Source organism: Sycon ciliatum, chromosome 11, assembly GCF_964019385.1.
Source record: "Sycon ciliatum chromosome 11, ocSycCili1.1, whole genome shotgun sequence".
In the NCBI taxonomy this organism is placed as follows: Eukaryota; Metazoa; Porifera; class Calcarea; order Leucosolenida; family Sycettidae; genus Sycon; species Sycon ciliatum.
This window is the reverse complement of record NC_088653.1, coordinates 18381437-18401968: the sequence shown is the minus strand read 5'-3', so window position 1 is coordinate 18401968 and position 20532 is coordinate 18381437. Positions and strand designations below refer to the sequence as shown.

Here is a 20532-nt window from a genome sequence, read left to right as displayed (position 1 = left end):
TTCCAGAAACTGACCGTGGTTGGTCCCCTGGGGGAGGGAAAAAGACCCAAGTGCCATCAGTATGTGTGGCACGTGTTGTGAGCTGCCTTTGGAGTGAAAAACTTGTCAGCGCCTTCTGGGTTCAGCCTGGTCCCATAGCTCAGTGGTTAGAGCATTGCTCATGACAAGCAGGGTCCCAGGTTCGAGTCCTGGTGGGTCTGGCGTTTTTTTCTCTTTTCAGGCAGTTCACTTCCCCGACTGATCCTTTGAATATGAAGTTCTCCCAATCCTTTCCAAATTATTATTATTATTATTATTATTATTATCATGATTTGGGACTCCCCGGGTGCTAGTTTGTACGTGAAGTGTGTGGGTGGGTCTTCTCTGTCGACTTGATCTTCTTACTCTTACTCAGATATATCAGCAGAAATTATTATTTTTTGTTCACATATGTCTTGGTGCTGAAATGATCAGTAGTCTTTTCGGCACTTTCTTTGATTTAGTCAATGGTCGTGCCACGCGTGGTCAGGCTTCACGTCTGGTTCGTGTCCCGTTTTTGCCGGGTCCTTCCGGTCGATCCACTGTTCAGTTCATTGGTAGTGTGTACTGGAACTGGCTGCCGCCTGATGTCCGCTCCATCGCAATTCCTTCTGCATTTAAGAAAGCAATTACAAACGATATCTTAAACTCTCTTACCCTCTCCTAAGATGTCAAAGACGCATAACTGTCAACATTCTCTCAACCCTGGAACCCTTGCATCCGTTGCATTATTTTCATGAAAAATTCATCAAATTCCAATTCTTTACTTGTAGTACTCCCTCATTGATTTGTTCCCATCTTCTCTTTGTGCCTTGTTCATGATTGTATTTTCCTCTTCCTCCTTTTCTATATCACCACCTTCATTATTTTGTGAGAACTGTGGCAATACGCCCAGTGAGAAGGCAGATTTAGCCTGTGCTTCTGGTGAAGTAAAATAAAGCTAAACAAACAAACAAACAAACAGATAGAGGTACTGCAGGCAGTTGCACGCTCCTGCGGTCATGCTCTTGATAGTAGAGAGGTTCTGCACAACGAAAGTTCGAACGAAGTTTCGCGACAGGCCTTGCGAAAGTGTGTACGAATTTTCGCACGAACTTTGTGTTCTGCACATTTTCGTAGTTTGCACGCGCCAAGTGCACGTACAACATGACCCAATCTCATGAAACTTCCTACGAAAGTTCATTTCGCGTTCCCTGCAAGCTTCGCGTCCAAAGTTGCGAAAGTTCGTGCGAAGTTTCTCACTTCGCGACGTAGAGCGAAAGTTCGTACACATTTTCGTTTTGCAGAACCTCTCTAGTATCAAGAGTACATAACCCAAGAGTGTGCAACTCCAGCTATGGGGTCTGCGACGGCAGAACTTCACATCACGTGATGAACCCGTACACATTATTTGCACTCTGTGCATGATAGATACTGGGTTGTACGCAGCCCTGCTTTGGGTACAACTCTCTTGTGGTCACTTTGCACGTCTGCCAGCATAACCTTTTGAACCATGCACGTGATGTGAAGTTCTGCCGTCGCAGCACAGCATAGAGGTTGTGCAGGCAGTTGCACACTCTTGGGGTTATGTACTCTTGCTATTATTGGTTGTCAGTTACCCACTCAGGTCGTTTCAACAGTTGGGAGGGCGGAAGTTGTGTTGGACATTATTTCATTGCCCAGTACAAGCCGCAGCAAGACCATTTGACGGCGGTTTCTTCGTAAGGCTTGCGCAAATGCTTCTCGATTTGTATGTTGCTCTTTCTGCCTATGTCAGATTCCAGGCTTCCACTTGCTAGGGGACCTGGTTGTAAATAGAGCAAAACTACTTGGTCCGGCTCATCGCAATTGTCGCTGATCTCCCACGCACTTTTGACAGGTAAAACCCAGTCCAATCACGATATCTAACTTACTTTTGCTTGTGAGGTTGTGATGGCAAGATCAAATGAGGCACCAAAGAAAAATGATCGCGACTAGCGCTTTGAATCGCGATGTGTTCGACTTTTTTGGGAAGTGGAAATCTGGCCATTCACTGTCTGTATTGCCAAAAGCCAAGCGCAGCCCCCCCCCCCCCCCCCCCCCCCCCGAAGACCGGAACTGTAGCAGGGGCAACTGACAGCCTAGCCTGGAGAGTGTGACAGGCACGCGGGAGTATGAGCGTCATGCTGAAGAAGAAAGGTGTTTTCGATGTGCGATGCGCGCATGCGAGGGACGTTTTGGTTGTTCCTTTTGTTCCTTCGTGGACCTGGCAGCAGCATTACAATAGTCATGGTCAGCGTATCCAGCGGAGCGTATGACAGCTCTCTGGAGAGGCCTGTATGCCTCATTCGAAGGCTCTGTTGAAACACACTGTGGTGACACACAGGTCACACTGCCCACAACGGTTCCTTCAAGCATCCAAGTGACAGCCACAACTGTTCCTTTCCCATTGCTGCCATACGATAGGCTGAGAAAGCAAGAGATACTCTACCAGTCTATGCCAGCAGCTAGACACCAGCAATTATTTTTAATGTCAGCTCATGTAATGGCGGCAGCTCGAGTGATGGAGAGTTGAATGAACTCTGGACCTGTAAGAGTGTGAGTTCAAGAACGCACTCCTTCGCTGATTTATTTCGTGCATTTTGCTTACCTTGCTTCCCTTCTATGACTCGATTCGCCTGATTCCATGGCTGAATTTTTTTCTTGTGGCGGAGAGTATTCATGTATCATGCTTCCTCACTATGCCTACTGAAAATTTCGCAGAGCGGCAACAAAACTCCTGTTCTTAGTGGTGATAGATAAGCGACAATTGCATTGAGCCGGACCAAGTACAATCTTTAGTAAGAGTACACCTCTCAATAGACGAGTTCGAATTGCAGAGTGAATGGGAAGAGAGCAGGTCTGCCCTGAAACCAGTTTACCTCTCAAAAGAATGATGAAGCTTCAAAATAGTATCATTAATGTTTTATTAAAATAAAGATTATTCTTTTCGAGCTGGTTATGTGTACATAGTAAAAAATAAATAAATAAAATAAAGATGGCGTAACTCCTCATAATGATTATTTTTTTGAACTTCTACTGCACACAGCTGCACCAATTCCTTGACTACACAAAACGAGAGAGCTTGGAAGCCAGGGCCCTACGTTATGCTTTTTTTGCCTAGCTCATCGTACATGTTGCTAGAACTGATGGAAATGTTTTTTCCGTTGATTGGCTACATCATTGTATTGCAAAAACGTTTCAATCAGTTTGAATAAGAGTTAGGCAAAAGTATTTGCAGAATTTATTGCGGATTGTTATTTTCTCTCGCTTCATCCGCTTTTAGTTTTCTCCTTCTTTTCCTTTTTATCTCCTTATAATCGGATTTTCTGGCCTTTTTACATTGACCTGTTGAGCCAATGAGGTAAAATTATATTCCATGCAATACGATAAAATACAATAATACGAAAATGTCCTTACCTTGATAGGAAGGACGTTTTAGCAATGCGAAAATTCGAACTTTTGGTGGTGGTGATATTTCGCGAAAATCTGGTTCGAAAAAGAAAACTTGTGAGGTTTAGCAATGCGAAATGACTTTTTCTCGAAGCTATTTGAATCTTATAGTACTGTTCACGATTTCACATATGCACGCATTCGCACACTCGTACGCACTCGCACACTCGAACTCACCTTTACAGGCGCGCACTCACTTTCACTCTCGTACTCACCTTTACAGTCGCGAACTTACCTTTACTCTCGTACTCACCTTTACAGGCGCGAACTCACCTTTTCAGGCGAGCACTCACTTCACTCTCGTACTCACCTTTTCCGGCGCACAGGCTCGTACTAACCTTTTCAGGCGCGCACTCACTTTCACTCTCGTACTCACCTTTTCAGGCGCACAGGCTCGTACTCACCTTTTCAGGCGCGAACTCACCTTTTCAGGCGCGCACTCACATTCACTCTCGTACGAGGTGAATAGCAATTTCTGGACATGAAAATAAAATAGAGGCCCACTGGCTGTGTGTTTTACATTTTTCATATCTTTTTGTATCTATTGTATGGCTTAATCCTTCATCTTTCCAAATATGTGACAATTGCTCATGCTGTGATCCCAGAGACTTTATAGCAGGATGTTTTCGACAGGCCATTTTTTTGGCCTAAATTTCAGTGTATCGAATTCTGGACATGAAAGTAAAATAGCGTCAATAGGCATCCTATACTGCACCATTTTTGTTATTTTTTCTATTGGTGGACTGCAGTTGGCCTCTTCACACTTCCAGCTAACAGGTCCAAGACTATACAGCGTCTGAAGTGGAGTGCACATGGGGAAGCCAACAATTCGTCCATTACTTCTTATTTTACTCAAAATTCAAAATTCTCATGCGACATAGTACCACAAAACTCGTTGAAATGCCTCCCAAGAAAAGGCTATCAACAAGGCACCGACACGAGGAGAAACTACAACAGCCCAGCTGTCAACTACAACAAGAAAAAACTTCATCAACCTGACTGACTTGACTCTACACGCGACGAAAAATTATTTTACTCGAAATGTCCAGAAATGTACAATGTCCAGAAATAGCAATTCACCTCGTACTCACCTTTTCAGGCGCGCACTCGACGTACTAACCTTCACAGCCTCGTACTCGCCCTTGTTGCTTTTCCTAACCTTTTCTTCCTTTGGCCTGGGTAGCTGGACTCGCGCTTTAGCACATTTATCTCCATAGCTACCCAGGCCCTAGATAAGCTCTGGCTGGAACATTTTCTCTTCCCTTGTCTTGTCAGCTAGTCAGTCGTATCTTGTCAGTCTGTCTTCCGATATCGAACTTCTGAGACTCACTTCCTTTGTCATTATTAACTTGAACCTACTCGATCCTGGTCCTATTGTGATTGTGATTGTGGCTGAACTTAACAGTACCGTACCGTATATGCAGCTCAGTCTCAAGCAGGGGGCTGTAAAATTCAGGGCTGGTATTTGGGATCACAAAACGGGAACACGTCAGAGGCCATCTTGAATCACGCTACGTCATCAGATACCCGCACGTGATGCGGGGCCGCGAGGTCGCGACTGCGCAAAAGTGTACTTGCAAGTACAGATCTTTGACCTAGCTGCAAGAGCAAGTGCTAGTTTTTATTTTTTGGTGGTGCTTGAACTAGTTCGAACTGCTTCCCTTCGACTTTCTTTGACAGAGCGGGTGCTGTTAGGGTTTCCTGTGGTCAGTTTGTATCCACCACCGGTCTTGTATGTCAGTGCTTGTACAAGGAGGTGTTCAGTAGTTATTTTCAGTCCGCACCATGGATCGCATCCAGGGTAGGAAATCGCACTCTGACCGGCTTGATTATCCCGAGTCGAGAAAGAAGCGAACTAGTGGCCAGTTCGGCTCAGTATCATGGCCAGCTGGACGTAGATCAGATCGCCCCGAGGTCGAACAAATCGACAGTAGTCCTGAAATCCTTACCTCGCAGAAACATTGACGATGTGGTGGAGCGCGGTGTTCAAGAACAAGGAACCATGGTAATAATTGGATTCGCTCCAGAAAAATTATTCTCGTGGTTCCCGGTTCCTTTCCCAATATTTCCTATGGTCTGGAATACGTGCATCACGCTGAAGCCTAGATGAATAAGATTGTAAGTCAGTCTTCTCTCTAGCTCAAGATTTTGCGAACATGGTATCAGTGAACAATAAGAGCAAAGGACACAGTGCAACAAATGGAAAATGCACGTCTCCTTCTTTTCCTTGCCGTGCGCACTGCACTGTCACAGTCTGCAGTTCTGACTGGTGTCTTCCGTTTGTGAAAGAACCAGCGCAAGTCGCGTGGCGCGGCGTCCTTCAAAACGACACAAGTGAGCTCCACATCAGCCGATTTTGACAATCGATGGCTCAAAATTTTCAGTAGAAGATGCTCCATACTTTCACCGAAGCGAATTTCGCCAAAACGATCCTAGAGGTGGGACACGTTTACTGAGTTTGAGGGTGTTATTTGAAGTCTAAATTGCGAAAATCAAAAAATCCTTCGGTGAATCCCTTTGCCCACATCTGAACTCGGTGCCTGCAAAATCTCAGCCTGCTAGAGAGAACTGTGGCTCACTTGCGTGGATTTGAACAGGCCAGAGTCGACGCGAAGTACGGCAAGATTCCCTGTACACAGCATGGTGTGACACATGTCACGTGAACCAAGATGGCGCCCACGTGTTTCTGTACAAGTACTAGCCCTGAAATTACTACTCCCTGTAGCCAAATGCGTACCGAGAAAAGAGAAAGTTACTTTCGCAAATCACTGCAACTTCGCGCCCAAGTTTTCGAAGTTTCGAGCTTTTTTTCTGTACTCGTTCCCAGACTCGAATTTTCTTTCGAACTTTCGCATTGCTAAACGTCCTTAGTGTGCTTGCGCTTTTAACTGTTGCTGGCGGCCGAATGCATGGTTGCCTGTGGAGCACATTACATAACTTTACAGTCTCCTGTAATACGCATCCTGTCCCACGGCAAAAGAGGCTGCAGATTTAGTTTTTCTGCGCGTTATCAGCAATGACTACTGGTCTTCAGCAACTTGGGTCTCCTGTAACACGCATCCTGTCTATGCTTTTGTAATGCTAACATAATGCTCGGGATAGCACTCGCTACTGATATACTAAGTGGTCGTTGGTTGCTCCGACAATTTCATTGTACTGTTGCACGATATGCTATACGACATCCTTCCACCGTACAACACCGTATCGATGTCTGGCGCTAACTCTGTCGCCTTGTGTATTTACGGTAATAGGGACAAGTACGGGATAGCGCCAGTCGGAGGTCCGTCTGCCACAGAGCTAGCGCCAGACATGAAATTGTCGGAGCAACCAACGACCACTTAATATATCAGTAGCGAGTGCTATCCCGAGCATTATGTTAGCATTACGAAAGCATAGACAGGATGCGTGTTACAGGAGACCCAAGTTGCTGAAGACCAGTAGTCATTGCTGATAACGCGCAGAAAAACTAAATCTGCAGCCTCTTTTGCCGTCGGACAGGATGCGTCTCACGCGAACCGTGAAATTTAATTTTATCGCGATATTGTATTGTATGTAATATAATTTTACCTCATTGGCTCAACAGGTCAATGTAAAAAGGCCAGAAAATCCGATTATAAGGAGATAAAAGGAAAAGAAGGAGCAAACCAAAAGCGGATGAATTGAGAGAAAATAACAATCCGCAATAAATTCTTCAAATACTTTTGCCTAACTCATATTCAAACTGATTGAAACGTTTTCGCAATACAATGATGTAGCCAATCAACGGAAAAAAAACATTTAGGTCAGTTCTAGTAACATGTACGATGAGCTAGTCAAAAAATGTCCTGATGTCTGTCCTGACGTTTCTTGTGACCGGCGCTGATTCTGCCGATCAAGGGCGTTCTGGACTCGACGGGATCTCTCTTCCGACGTTTCCTGTGACCAGCGCTGAATCGCCCAATCACGCTTATTTTGGAGTCGAGGAGATGTCTGTCCTGACGTTTCCTGTGACCGGCGCTGACTCTGCCGATCACGGGCGTTCTGGACTCGACGGGATCTCTCTTCGACGTTTCCTGTGACCGGCACTGAATCGCCCGTTCACGCTTATTTTGGAGTCGATTCTCCGTCTGTCCTGACGTTTCCTGGGACCGGCGCTGACTCTGCCGATCACGGGCGTTCTGGAGTCGACAGGATCTCTCTTCCGACGTTTCCTGTGACCGGCGCTGAAACGCCCGTTCACGCTTATTTTGGAGACGACGGGATCTCTCTTCCAAAGTATGTTTTTGCTGACGCATCCTATCACCTATTCCGCAACTATCGTCCATTCTAATTTTATTTCCTCCTCATCTCCCTATTTCTTTCCAAATCTCCCTCTCCATCAGGGAGTCGTATACATAATACGACGAATATTGTGGGCAGCTGTTTGTGGCCAGCTGTTATGTACAATCCTGTAGAACCTTTGTAGTCACAGATACGGGACAGATACGGTAGCTCCAGGCGTGACACAAACACACAAACAAACAAACACCAAATCACAGATACGGGACAGATACGGTAGCTCCAGGCATGACACAAACACACAAACAAACAAACAAACACCAAATCACAGATACGGGACAGATACGGTAGCTCCAGGCGTGACACAAACACACAGACAAACAAACAAACAAACACCAAATTAAGGCTGTATGGACCCTGGCTTGCGCCAGACGTTACTGAAGTAACGTCTTCTGCATAGCTACGGGAATAAAATATAGATACCTCCCCAAATCTCTCCAAAAATATTCTTTTCAAGTGAGAGTAATGAAGTGAAGTAGGGACTGAGGAATAAGGAGAGAGAGAGAGAGAGAGAGAGAGAGAGAGAGAGAGAGAGAGAGAGAGAGAGAGAGAGAGAGAGAGAGAGAGAGAGAGAGAGAGAGAGAGAGAGAGAGAGAGAGAGAGAGAGAGAGAGAGAGAGAGAGAGAGAGAGAGAGAGAGAGAGAGAGAGAGAGAGAGAGAGAGAGAGAGAGAGAGAGAGAGAGAGAGAGAGAGGGAAAGAGAGGGAAAGAGAGGGGGGTGGGGGTGGGTGGGGGTGGAGAATGATTGAGAGAACTAATGTGAGACTGTGAGGAGACAAACAACTTTATGACCGCGGCTGTTTGATGTTGCATGTTATTAAAATGATAGCTGCTACAAAAGTGAGAGATGGCGCTTTTTTGGATTCGTTGTGTTGTGCTCTGTTGTCCTGTCCCCTTGTTGTGTTGTTGGCAGGTGGGAGTAATGGCCGTGGTGTTAACGTGTTGTTGTTGTGTTGTTGGCAGGTGACAGCAGTGGCAGTGGTGTTGACATGGCTATGGCGTCGGCATTCCAGATGCGTGTGTGCATTGCCTTCATCATCACCTGCACACTGCTCCCGGTCGGGGCACAGGACGGTGAGTTGAAGGCCTGCTTCTCTTAGCTGACATACCTGTCTCTTTCCCGTTTCTTTTTCCCCATTTTCCCTGTGCAGTCCTCGCACGAAAGCTTGCTAACAAATTTTGCAAATAATCATTTGACTTGGGCTCGTTTGCCGTTTTCCATTATTTATTATGGAAAACGGGCCCAAGTCAAAAATTATGCTGCGCCAAACATGAAAATGTAATACAGCCAACACACTAAAACTGTTTGTTGTTGCCGTGAATGATTACCATGGAAACCGGTATAACCGGTAGCGTCAGTGGTTTGCATTCAATTATATTTCAGAAAACCCGGTTTGCTTTCTTTGTTGGCTTTGCCCGCGTCAAGATTATTGGCTTCTCCCATCGTTGCTTCATAACGGTGGAGTATTTACATACGCGGAGGGCACAGCGCGTAACAGCATCACCGAAACTTGCTATGTTGCCATGACAGCACCATACAAAATGTACAGGCTACAATGGTCCCACGAGACGAACCTCTTGGTGTTCGGCGAGACGCACAACGGCAGCCTGTCCCTACCATTGACCTGGCCAAGTGGCGGTGCCCTCACACCTGCTGATAGAGGCATGTACCGGTGTGCAGTGACCTATTCCATTCCACCGGCGTATACACAGAATATCACCATTCAGGGATGGCAAACGGTGGAGTTACATGTGTCGGGTGAGTCCAATGAAACTTGCGATGGTGATGATTTTTTTTGATTTTTTGTATTTTTGTACAGTATTGTCTCTATTACAAGCCCAGTCTCTTGTAGAAGCCCAGTCTTTATTATAAGCGCACTCCAAGAGGGCTTCGAAGATATACAAGCCCAATCTCCAGTATTAGCGCAGGGCGTATAATCGATAACTATATGGATCATGTCCATGCATTTTTGATGTCAAATTAAGTTACACACGTTTGTGGCGCAAATCCGTGGTCCCCATGATACGAAGTACTGATTCAGTACAGCAGGGAGCACAAAGCTGCACTGTGTCTGGTGGGAAATGCTCTGCTACTGGTACAACAAAAAATACTAACCATTGCACATGCACCAAATGAATGAAAGATTATAAGCCCAGTCTCTGTATATGACGCCCAGTCTCTGATCCCAGTCTGGACTAGTCGGAAAAATATACGCCCAAGGTTGACCATGTGCGGTTCATCCACGGTCCGTAGAGGGATCAATTTGCGGAAGGCAAACAGCGGAATACACAGACAGAAGAACGAGCAGTTGCGGTTTCGTAACTCCGAGTTTCACGAACTGAATTGATCGTCAGACGAAAATATCTTCACTGATCGATTTGTAACCCTCAGACAGGGGAGTGTACACCATCCTGGTGAAAAATGATGCAGGGACTGATAGTGTGGCGTTCGCCATCGATATTCAGGGTATATGCCGATTATTTTGCCCTTTTCTTTCTTCCTGTCAGTCGTGTGGTTTATCTGCTTGCAGTGTCTACATTATCTGTCTGTCTGTCTACCTGGTTGTCTGTTTGTCTGTCCGTCCTTCTGTCCGTCGGTCTGTAAGTAGGTATGTAGGCATCGCACCTTTCTTTTTTAATCACAATTTCCATTTTCACCTTTCTTTTCTCCACAGTTCCTCCAATTGTGGACACGTTCTCAACCCTGAACAGTACAACAGCTCTCTTGAACTTGAATATCTCATTTTACGTTACCCTGAAACACGTACCCAATCCACCGCCAACTACTGTCGCTGACATGGAAATCCGGTCACACATCTAGCGGCCCCAGGGCGCTGGCCATGAAGCCGTGGATAAGCGGGACACATATGCATTTATGTGCTGCAGCGTGCTGGTAGCATTGGGTTCAACATGTGCACTGCACACAGCGTTCTGAGCGCGCTGAGGGCGCCGGCCCAAGTTAATCGACTGGATTTCCATGTCCACCACAGTATGATGTGGCTTCACAACGGATTGGCGATCAAAACTAGCACAAGCAGGAAAATAATTGTCTACCGATATCTTGTCATTAAAAAGAAAGTGATGTTCTTCCTGGATGTTCAGGGTATGTTCTGAAATTGCTGCCTGTGTGTGGGTGCCTCATTAGACACCCAGGCCTTTCTGCCTTCTGATATGGAATTCAGCACCTTCGTGTGCACAACCAAGTAACATGTGTACGTAATGTTCCTGAGTGAACATCAAGTTAGTTCCTGCACTCCATAGATCAACTTCACTCCACAAGTCCCAGACAACAACTAAAGTGTATTCCCGTAGCTATGCAGAAGACGTTACTTCAGTAACGTCTGGCGCTAGCCAGGGTCCACACAGCTTTAATTTGGTGTTTGTTTGTTTGTGTTTTTGTGTCACGCCTGGAGCTATCCCGTATCTATCCCGTATCTGTCCCGTATCTGTGACTACAAAGGCTCTACAGGCTTGTACATAACAGCTGTCCACAATATTTGCTGGCTTCCGTATCTGTCCCGTACCGTACCAATATTCGTGGTATTATGTATACGACTCCCTGATGTAGGCGGAGATTTGGAAAGAAATAGGGAGACGGGGAGGAAATTAAATTAGAATAGACGCTGAATAGGTGATAGGATGCGTCAGCAAAAACTTACTCTGGAAGAGAGATCCCGTCGTCTCCAAAATAAGCGTGAACGGGCGATTCAGCGCCGGTCACAGGAAACGTCGAAGAGAGATCCCGTCGACTCCAGAACGCCCGTGATCGGCAGAGTCAGCGCCGGTCACAGGAAACGTCAGGACAGACATCCCGTCGACTCCAGATCGCCCGTGATCGGCAGAGTCAGCGCCGATCACAGGAAACGTCAGGACAGACATCCCGTCGACTCCAGAACGCCCTTGATCGGCAGAGTCAGCGCCGGTCACAGGAAACGTCAGGACAGATATCCCGTCGAGTCCAGATCGCCCGTGATCGGCAGAGTCAGCGCCGGTCACAGGAAACGTCAGGACCGACATCCCGTCGAGTCCAGAACGCCCGTGATCGGCAGAGTCAGCGCCGGTCACAGGAAACGTCAGGACAGACATCCCGTCGAGTCCAGAACGCCCGTGATCGGCAGAGTCAGCACCGGTCCCAGGAAACGTCGGACGACACAAATGCAAGAAATGAGCATAGGAGACTTAATCGTGCTGATTCGCGTCATGCTACTGCAGCTGCGCACATGGAAACTGTGCGATCTAAGGTAGAGGAAAAAATCATGCAATGGTGTCCTCTTTGACGCGTAAAGAGTGCCAGCAGTAAAGCCAACTACAGGGATGAATTTATCCGGTATCGCATCGCAGTTTGCTACGCAAAATAGATCTACTGCTTCTCAAAAAATGACAGTGACACGCAGAAAACTGCGATACATACATGTACATGTACAGGCTATTCATGCTTTTTGTAGCTTACGAGATTTTGCATAGGAAAAACTGCTCTACAAGAACATGGCAGTAAATTCATCCCTGAACTATATAGCCACCTATACAATGATGTGGCCAACCAACGGAAAAAAAACATTTCCATTAGTTCTAATAACATGTACGATGAGCTAGGCAAAAAAGCATAAAAGCATAGGATAGGGCACTGAGCTTCCAAGCACTCTCGTTTACATAGAACAAGGAAAGATAAAGATGCACAACCAGGATCCATATATGTACACAGTACGGGAATGCGTAGGGGTAACCGATCCCGGAACGGATCGGGTACAACAACGGAACACACAACATCTGTCATCCATGAATTGAGAATAATAATAATAATAACCGTAAAATGGCAATAAATAAGATAAATTGTGCACTCATAACAACAGCAAAAATGAAAAAAGTCAAGTTCCATAACGTTTTCTTGTGACTGTCATCAGTGGAACGCCGTCACATAAAAATGTAATAACTAAAACACACACTTATATACATGTAGCTAATATGGTTTCAGGTAGAAATACAGCAGCTAACAAGTACAAAAAGCGAAGTTTGCACCTTTGCAATGTGTGAATATAGTGTATGTGAGAAAGGTAGTGGCAGATGAATGTGATACTGTTTGAATGAATGTAATGGTGCGTGTGTATTACTTTTTTTCATTTTTGCTGTTATGAGTGCACAATTTATCTTATTTATTGCCATTTTACGACTATTGTCTCCTCGTCGATTGTTTAAATAATAATAATCTCCCTTTTTATGTTCGAAGGGAGAGAGGTTACAGAGGTAACAGCTCGAAGAATACTTAGTCATGTACATACAGAGGAGATAGGGTAGAGACAGACAAATACTACATGCAGTTCACGATCATCAGTGTCAGCGACTGGAGTGATCATAGCATGAGTAATGACTAATGCGTTTACAGGGCGAGTCTGTTCAGCGGCCGGGATGGACGTGCTGATCGGCGCAAGGTAGGCTGGAACTCGACATCAGCGGATGGAGGCTCTGCAGGTGTAGTGACATTCAACTGCGGTGTTGGTGTTGGTTGCACATCAGGTAGCAACTTGAGGTGGCGACGGTTGCGGCGGTACTCGGACAGGTTGTCAGTCTTGACATTATAGGACCTGTCGGAGACGCGGTCTGCAATCACGGCTTCGGAAGCGAGATCTTGCACCCAGACTCGGTCGCCTTTGGTCAATTTTGGCAGAGATTGTGCTCGGTGTGATGAGTCGTACGTCTCACTCTATCTGTCTTTCTGCCTCACCTCGAACTTCCTTAGCTTGGCAATATCAGGCCAACTTGGAGCGAGGGATTCCGCTGTACATGGGAGGTGTATGCGTAGACGACGACCAAACAGGAGCTCGGCTGGCGAGTAGCCATTTGCGAGGGGTGTTGACCTGTAACTGAGTAAGGCATCGTTGAGGCTGTTGTTGGTCTTCAGGAGACGCTTGAAGGTTCGAACCGCTTGCTCAGCTTCACCGTTGCTCTGTGGGTAGTGCGGGCTACTGGTGCGGTGGGTGAGCTGCATTTGGGCTGTGAATGCGGCGAATTCAGCACTTGCGAACTGTGGACCATTGTCCGACACAAGGACTTGAGGGATGCCATGGATGGCGAACAGCTCGTGGAGTTCCTTGATGACGGCTCCAGAGGTAGTCTTCCGTAGCGGGATGGCGTGAATGTACCTGGTGAAGTAGTCAACAGCAATGAGGTACTCCTGACCGTCATGTTGGCAGAGGTCGACTGCTATACTCTCCCATGGCAAAGAGGGACACGCAGTTGGAGACAGAGGCTCTGGCAGCTGAAAACGATGCTTGGTGCAGGTCAGGCAGTTCTGCACGCATTCTGAAATGGCACGTGTGATACCTGGCCACCAGACGGAGGACTTTGCACGGGCCAGGCACTTGGTTATGCCTTGGTGACCGTCATGCAAAGTGGCAAGTGTAGCTTTGAGCTCGGATGTCGGGACTCGATCCGAAATCCGTGATACAGCAGACCATCGTGAACTGAGAGCGAGCCACGTTCGTTGCGGTGGGCTTCCAGGTCTGCGTTGACCTTGGTCGGCCAGCTATGGAGGGTATGCTGGATTACTTGTTGCAGGACTGGATCGTCAGCAGTGGCTGTAGCGAGAGCGTGTTGCTTGGTAGGACTGCATAGAGACGACAGGACAGCGGCGACGGTGGCTTCCGAGTCACTGTGTAGGTCGGATTCGGTTGCTGGCGTGTCAGGAAGAGGAGCTCTGGACAGCGTGTCGGCAAGAACCATGTTCTTGCCAGGCACATACTCCGCCTGTACATCGTAGCGCATGAGTGTGATCAGTAGACGTTGGCAGCGTAGAGGTACTCGGTCGAGGTCACGCATGTTCATTAGTGGGACCAGCGGCTTGTGGTCTGTCTGAATGGTAAATCGGGGCGCTCCGTAGAGGTATTGATGGAAGTGCTCACATCCCCAGACCGAGGCCAGGAGCTCTTTCTCAATCTGGGCATACCGTTTCTCTGCTTCTGTCATGGTGCGTGAGGCGTACGCAACCGGCTTCCACTCATTGTCGTGGAACTGTAGCAGTGCAGCACCAAATCCATAGCTGCTCGCATCGGCCTCGTCCAATTTGGACAAAGAACTAAAGCGTTCAAAACAGGTCTTCAAGAGTGGCCATGCTTCTGGCGTGGAGAAATCGAACAGGGCAGGTACAGGAAATTTGGCAGACGACATGACTAACTGCTACTTCTGACACCATGTAATGTTCCTGCGTGAACATCAAGTTAGTTCCTGCACTCCATAGATCAACTTCACTCCACAAGCCCCAGACAACAACTAAAGTTTATTTACATAGAACAAGGAAAGATAAAGATGCACAACCAGGATCCATATATGTACACAGTACGGGAATGCATAGGGGTAACCGATCCCGGAACGGATCGGGTACAACAACGGAACACACAACAGTGTATAGCTACAAAACCATTTTAAATTTTCATTCTCTGCTCCAAATTTGTTTGCACGAGCATCAGCATGCACACCCAGCTCTATCACACACAGCAGCCATTTGAACATGCGGTGAATGCAGACCTGCTGCACAAGACTTCTTGCCATAGCTAGATAATGGCGCTATGCGCCTTGGAAGAGAGCCAGCGCTGTAGCCCGAACTTATTGTCAGCAATACATCAGAATAAGGCAGAAAACTAAGGCATCGGCAGCTTCAGCATTTGCTAGGCTTCAGGAACCATGCTTTACTACTTCGTTTTTGAAGTACGAAAAACTCGCCAAGCGAAGAGTTATAGGCATATAGACCAGAGCATCATGAGTCACACGACTACAGTCTGCAGCACACACTACAGCGGATAACGGCAGCGCACACTAAGAAGATAGTTGACCAGGGTGGGTGGGTGGGTGGGCAGCTGCACACTTGGCAAGAAGAAAAACAATGACCTGCAGAATCACAGCAACAGCACTTTCAACCACAGCACACTGCCCTCGTACCCGTTCCGCACGCACGTGCAAAAAATATTAACAGAGAACTAGATTTCTCGTTTCTTTCGCTTCGCTCAGCCAACGAGAAATAAACATTTCTCTGCTCCAAATTTGTTTGCACGAGCATCAGCATGCACACCCAGCTCTATCACACACAGCAGCCATTTGAACATGCGGTGAATGCAGACCTGCTGCACAAGACGCACAAAGCATAGCCGGGTTTAGTACCCTATCCATGATAGGAGCAGGAGACTCGGTAGAGGTCGCCGAATACTTTGGCTAGTCACGATGTGCGCTGTCCCCGTCTACCCGGTGGCAGTTCGCGTCTCAACGGGCAGATCACTATCCCTCACCAGCAGCCACAGCAGCATCAACAACATGGCACCTGGTGCCCGGCACTTCGGATCCAGGATCCCAGCAGCTTAGCGTAGCACCCGGTGCTACCTGCAGATATAACATACAGCACACAAAGACACGCAGCACTTCCGCAGTAAATGTTCTTATATAAACTTTTGATGGTTGTATTGTATTCACAATTTATGAAATCAGACGCACAATATGACATCGGTCTAGAACTAGCCACACTGAATTATTATATCAATCAGAGTATGAACTATACAACATAGCTATGTCAAATATTGCTGCACTCCTCGACGTGTTCGTATCCTTCTTACATTGGCCGCCGATTTTGCTGGCCAGCGGCCGTCGGCTGCTGCGTGCACACTCTGACGAAATGCCCTGGCTGCCCACATTTGTGGCACACCGGAGGGGCCGAAAGTTACCTGGCATATGCTGAATGGGATCTGGATGTGGACGAGGTGGGATCCCCATCCCCTGCCCTGCCTGAACATTAGCATCGACCGAACCTAGGCTACGCACACCTCCGGCCGCTTTCTTTTTCACCCCTTCTGCTTGGATTGCGGCCTGCAGCCGCTTCTGCTTTTTGGAGCCTGTCACCAGGTCCATGAGCAGGTTGCCTCCTTGGAATGCAGTCGCCACCTGGTGGCCATGGTTTTCAGCGACAACAAGCCACTCCTGCCTCTCTCTAAGTACACGCTCACCTTTTTTCGCTGCTCTTCTCCTTTTTCTCTTCGACTTCGACTTCATTGAGGCAATGATGTCCAGCAATTCCTCGTTCAATGCAAACTGTTTTGCATAGCTGGTCGTTTTCCAGTTCAGCTCCGTGGGTGCTCCGGACTTCCTTTTTTGCCTCGGCGAGCGGGATCTTGATCTCGACTCTGAGGAGGACGAGGACGAGGACGACGATGATCTTGCATCAGGGGAATTTCCCCCTCGTCTTCTTTTCAGCGACCTGCCTCGTTCTGCCAACCTTTCCATGCCTCTTTCCAGCATTCGGATCTTCATGCCCAAGAGCTCTTGCTCGCTCTCGAACTCTGTGGCTGCCTTGGACGCAGCAGCACCAGCCTGTTGAGGAGCTGCAGTTGGGGGTGCCGAGGGCTGGTGTTCCACTGCCGTTTCGTACTCGGACGACGACGACGTGGTTCCGACCCTATCGGAGTCGGGAAACTCAAATACGGCTGAGGCACGAGCGCCTCCTCTCTTGCCTCTACCTCTACCACGACCAGAGTTCACAGTTTTTGCCTTCCGACCACTCATGTTGGCAACAGAAAAGAACAGCACCAGGCCGATCTACACGACGGAGAAAATATTTTGGGCAGCTGCACACTTGGCAAGAAGAAAAACAATGACCTGCAGAATCACAGCAACAGCACTTTCAACCACAGCACACTGCCCTCGTACCCGTTCCGCACGCACGTGCAAAAAATATTAACAGAGAACTAGATTTCTCGTTTCTTTCGCTTCGCTCAGCCAACGAGAAATAAACATGTCATGTAACAGAGATACCCACTCCATGAGTATAGTATATAGCAATCTTGTGTCAGTCTCGAAGAAATGTAACAACTTCTTTCTCCGAAACGACTTTTTTTCCTTTGTTGTGCTTCGTTTTTAGAGGCTCCACGGATGTTGCACGTAACCAAGACTCAGACTCAGACGTCTCTCATATTGACGTGCTACGCGTATGGCGAGCACGTTTCCATAACCTGGGAAAGTCCTGGAGGATTCTGGTTCATCAATCCGCCAGTGCCCACATCAAGGAGAAAGACGTGGAAAGCCATTATCCACGAGTTTTTCGGCTACACGGTGGGGACGTACACGTGTAAAGTGTACAGCAATGCTCTGTGTAACATTCCTGGCAACCGCCACAGCGTGCAGCCGTGTTTCCCCACGCTAATCACTCGGACTGTCACCGTACTGGCATACGGTAAGTTTTCTACACTGAACAGCACTTTGGAGTGGTTATTTTACAACTTCGAGACTGGCCTACGGTAAGTATTGTGATGTGAATAACCCATTGGAGTGGTTATTTTACAACTTAGGCCAGTGAACCTGTGCATCATGGTATCCTGGCAGTCCAGTAGGCGAGTATGCAGTTCAGGCCATGCACTGTACAGTCTACACTGGGATGAAACAGCAGATGGAGAAATATTTAAAGTTGTCTCATGTGAGATGTGCACATTGAAAGAGACCATCGTGTGCAATCTCATTGCACGTTGATCCACTCAGTCATGGCCGCAGGGCATTGGAAATGCTGCTCTGAATGGATATAATGAGCACCCCCCCCCCCCCACACTCCTCTACTGTGCACCCTGGAATCCTTCATCTCCAGTTGTTTGTTAGTTTGTCCAAAGAGTGTTGCCGCTCGGGGTTCAGGACAATAAATAGTAACATTAGGGGGTCAGTCCAAGACAAATCCTCCTCCTGTTTGCTGTCTTAACCTTGCAATCGACTGAGTGCTGTATGAGTGACACCTTGGTATTGTTCTGTTTCCTCTCTACTTGCATTGCTTCCCAGTACCGCCAACTGTGGATACATTCTCAGCCTTCAACACCACCAGACTGCTCGGTGAAAACATCACGCTTCACGTCACTCTGAAACACACACCGTATCCACTGGCCAATATAGAATGGATGCACAATGGATCTACAATCAACACAAGCTCAGACAGGATGCAATTGTCGAGCAATGGCTTGCGCTTGGCACTGATCGATTTGTTACCCTCAGACAGGGGAGTGTACACTGTGCTGGTGAAAAATGATGCAGGGACTGATAGTGTTGCATTCACCATCGGTATTCGGGGTATGTGTTAATTAATTTGCCCTTCACTTTCTTTCTGTTATTCGTGTGATTTATCTGCTTGCAGTGCCTTTCTGTCTGTCTGTCTGTCTGTCTGTCTGTTTGTCTTTCTGTCTGTCTGTCTGTCTGTCTGTCTGCCTGTCTGCCTGCCGCCTGGTTCTCTGTCTGCCTGGTTGCCTGGTTGCCTGCCTGCCTGCCTGTCTGCCTGTCTGTCTGTCGGACTGTCGGTCTGTCTGTCTGTCTGTCTGTCTGTTTGCCTGCCTGGTTGCCTGCCTGGTTGCCTGCCTGCCTGGTTGCCTGCCTGGTTGCCTGCCTGGTTGCCTGCCTGGTTGCCTGCCTGCCTGGTTGCCTGCCTGGTTGCCTGCCTGGTTGCCTGCCTGTCTATCTGTCTGTCTGTCTGTCTGTCTGTATATCTGTCTCAGTGTTACCAAGTGCCCTCTACCCCATCCGTATTGCCCAGCGCCATTTTGCGGAATTTTTCAGCGTTTTCCGTACTCGTTTTTTTCTGGTCAACATTCTCACTGATTATTAGTGTAATTTGGAAAAAAACCAATACACACACACTTGCACATGCATGTCCATTGTCACACTGCACTTGCTGAATTTCCTATCATTTCTCACCTGTATAGTTTTTATTACCTGTGCAAAATTTTCCTAAGTTTGTGCTATTTTTCTTACTATTCTTGTATCCTCGTCGTTTCACTCCAAGTGTATAAATCCTATTGTAGTTTCATCATTCTCCTTAGTCACGGATTCCATGGATAATTGTGACAAGAAAACGTTCTGGAATACATTATTCGTCCCCATGGTTGTGATATGAGTGCGCATTTAGTTATATTTATTGCCTTATTAAAACTGTTAAGTTCAGGCACAGTCACAATAGGACGAGCGGATCAACAGTTTCCAGTCGACAACGACAAGGGAAGAGAATCTCAGAAGTTCGATAGACTGCCAAAACAAGACTGACTAACTACAGTCCGTTTCAAAAAGATTTACAATCCTGGCGATCGCCCGCGGAGTTTGGCGTCTTACCGTATGAGCACTCGAGCGCTGCCTGGAAAAACTCACTGTGAACTCGAAGAAATATTCCGCGCGAAAGTAGGAAAAATGACAACTCACTCACGTTGATACTGTCATGTACGTCTGGTTTACAACAAACGAGTTCTTCCTTGTATCGATAATGGAGTCAGAGAGGACATGTCGAAACGAAAGTGTTGTAAATGTTGGCGAGCTGCATGGGTCCCAATTCGTTTTGTGACCAAAATAGTTTCTTTGAGCTGCGATGCAATTTACTCATCGTGTGACGAAAACGACATCGACACGGACATATTCCCAAGGCCATGACTTGGCAAAGCTATCCGTGTGACTTCAACGACATTTTGAGAAAAGCAGACGCTTGTGAACGCTGATAGAAGACGGCGTTGACTGCTAAATTCAAATAAATTGGCGATCTTGAAATACTAAAATAAATCTCAAAAAGCTACAGCGTGATGACTTCCATTATAATTCACTCACACCATTGCAGTGTTGTGGGTGTGTTCACATGGCGTGAGCCAGTCAAGTGTCAGTCAGTTCGGCAGGAAGCGCGAGCTCCAACAACAAGTCGTTTGGTGCAGCCATCTTCTTTGTCTTGTATGTACCAGCTTGATCACCAAAACAATGAAAAAAAAGT

General features: G+C 47.2%; 1 protein-coding gene across 1 annotated transcript; it reads left to right on the top strand.

Annotated features, from left to right (window-relative positions):
- Positions 1–1784: 1784 nt before the first annotated feature.
- Positions 1785–19645, top strand: LOC135827559 (uncharacterized). The gene is made up of 5 exons (XM_065340032.1): positions 1785–1876; positions 8748–8858; positions 9211–9543; positions 17677–17988; positions 18579–19645. The coding sequence occupies exons 2-5, from the start codon at positions 8774–8776 to the stop codon at positions 18872–18874; spliced, it is 1026 nt and encodes a 341-aa protein (XP_065196104.1). The 5' UTR covers positions 1785–1876; positions 8748–8773; the 3' UTR covers positions 18875–19645.
- The last annotated feature ends 887 nt before the right edge of the window (positions 19646–20532 follow it).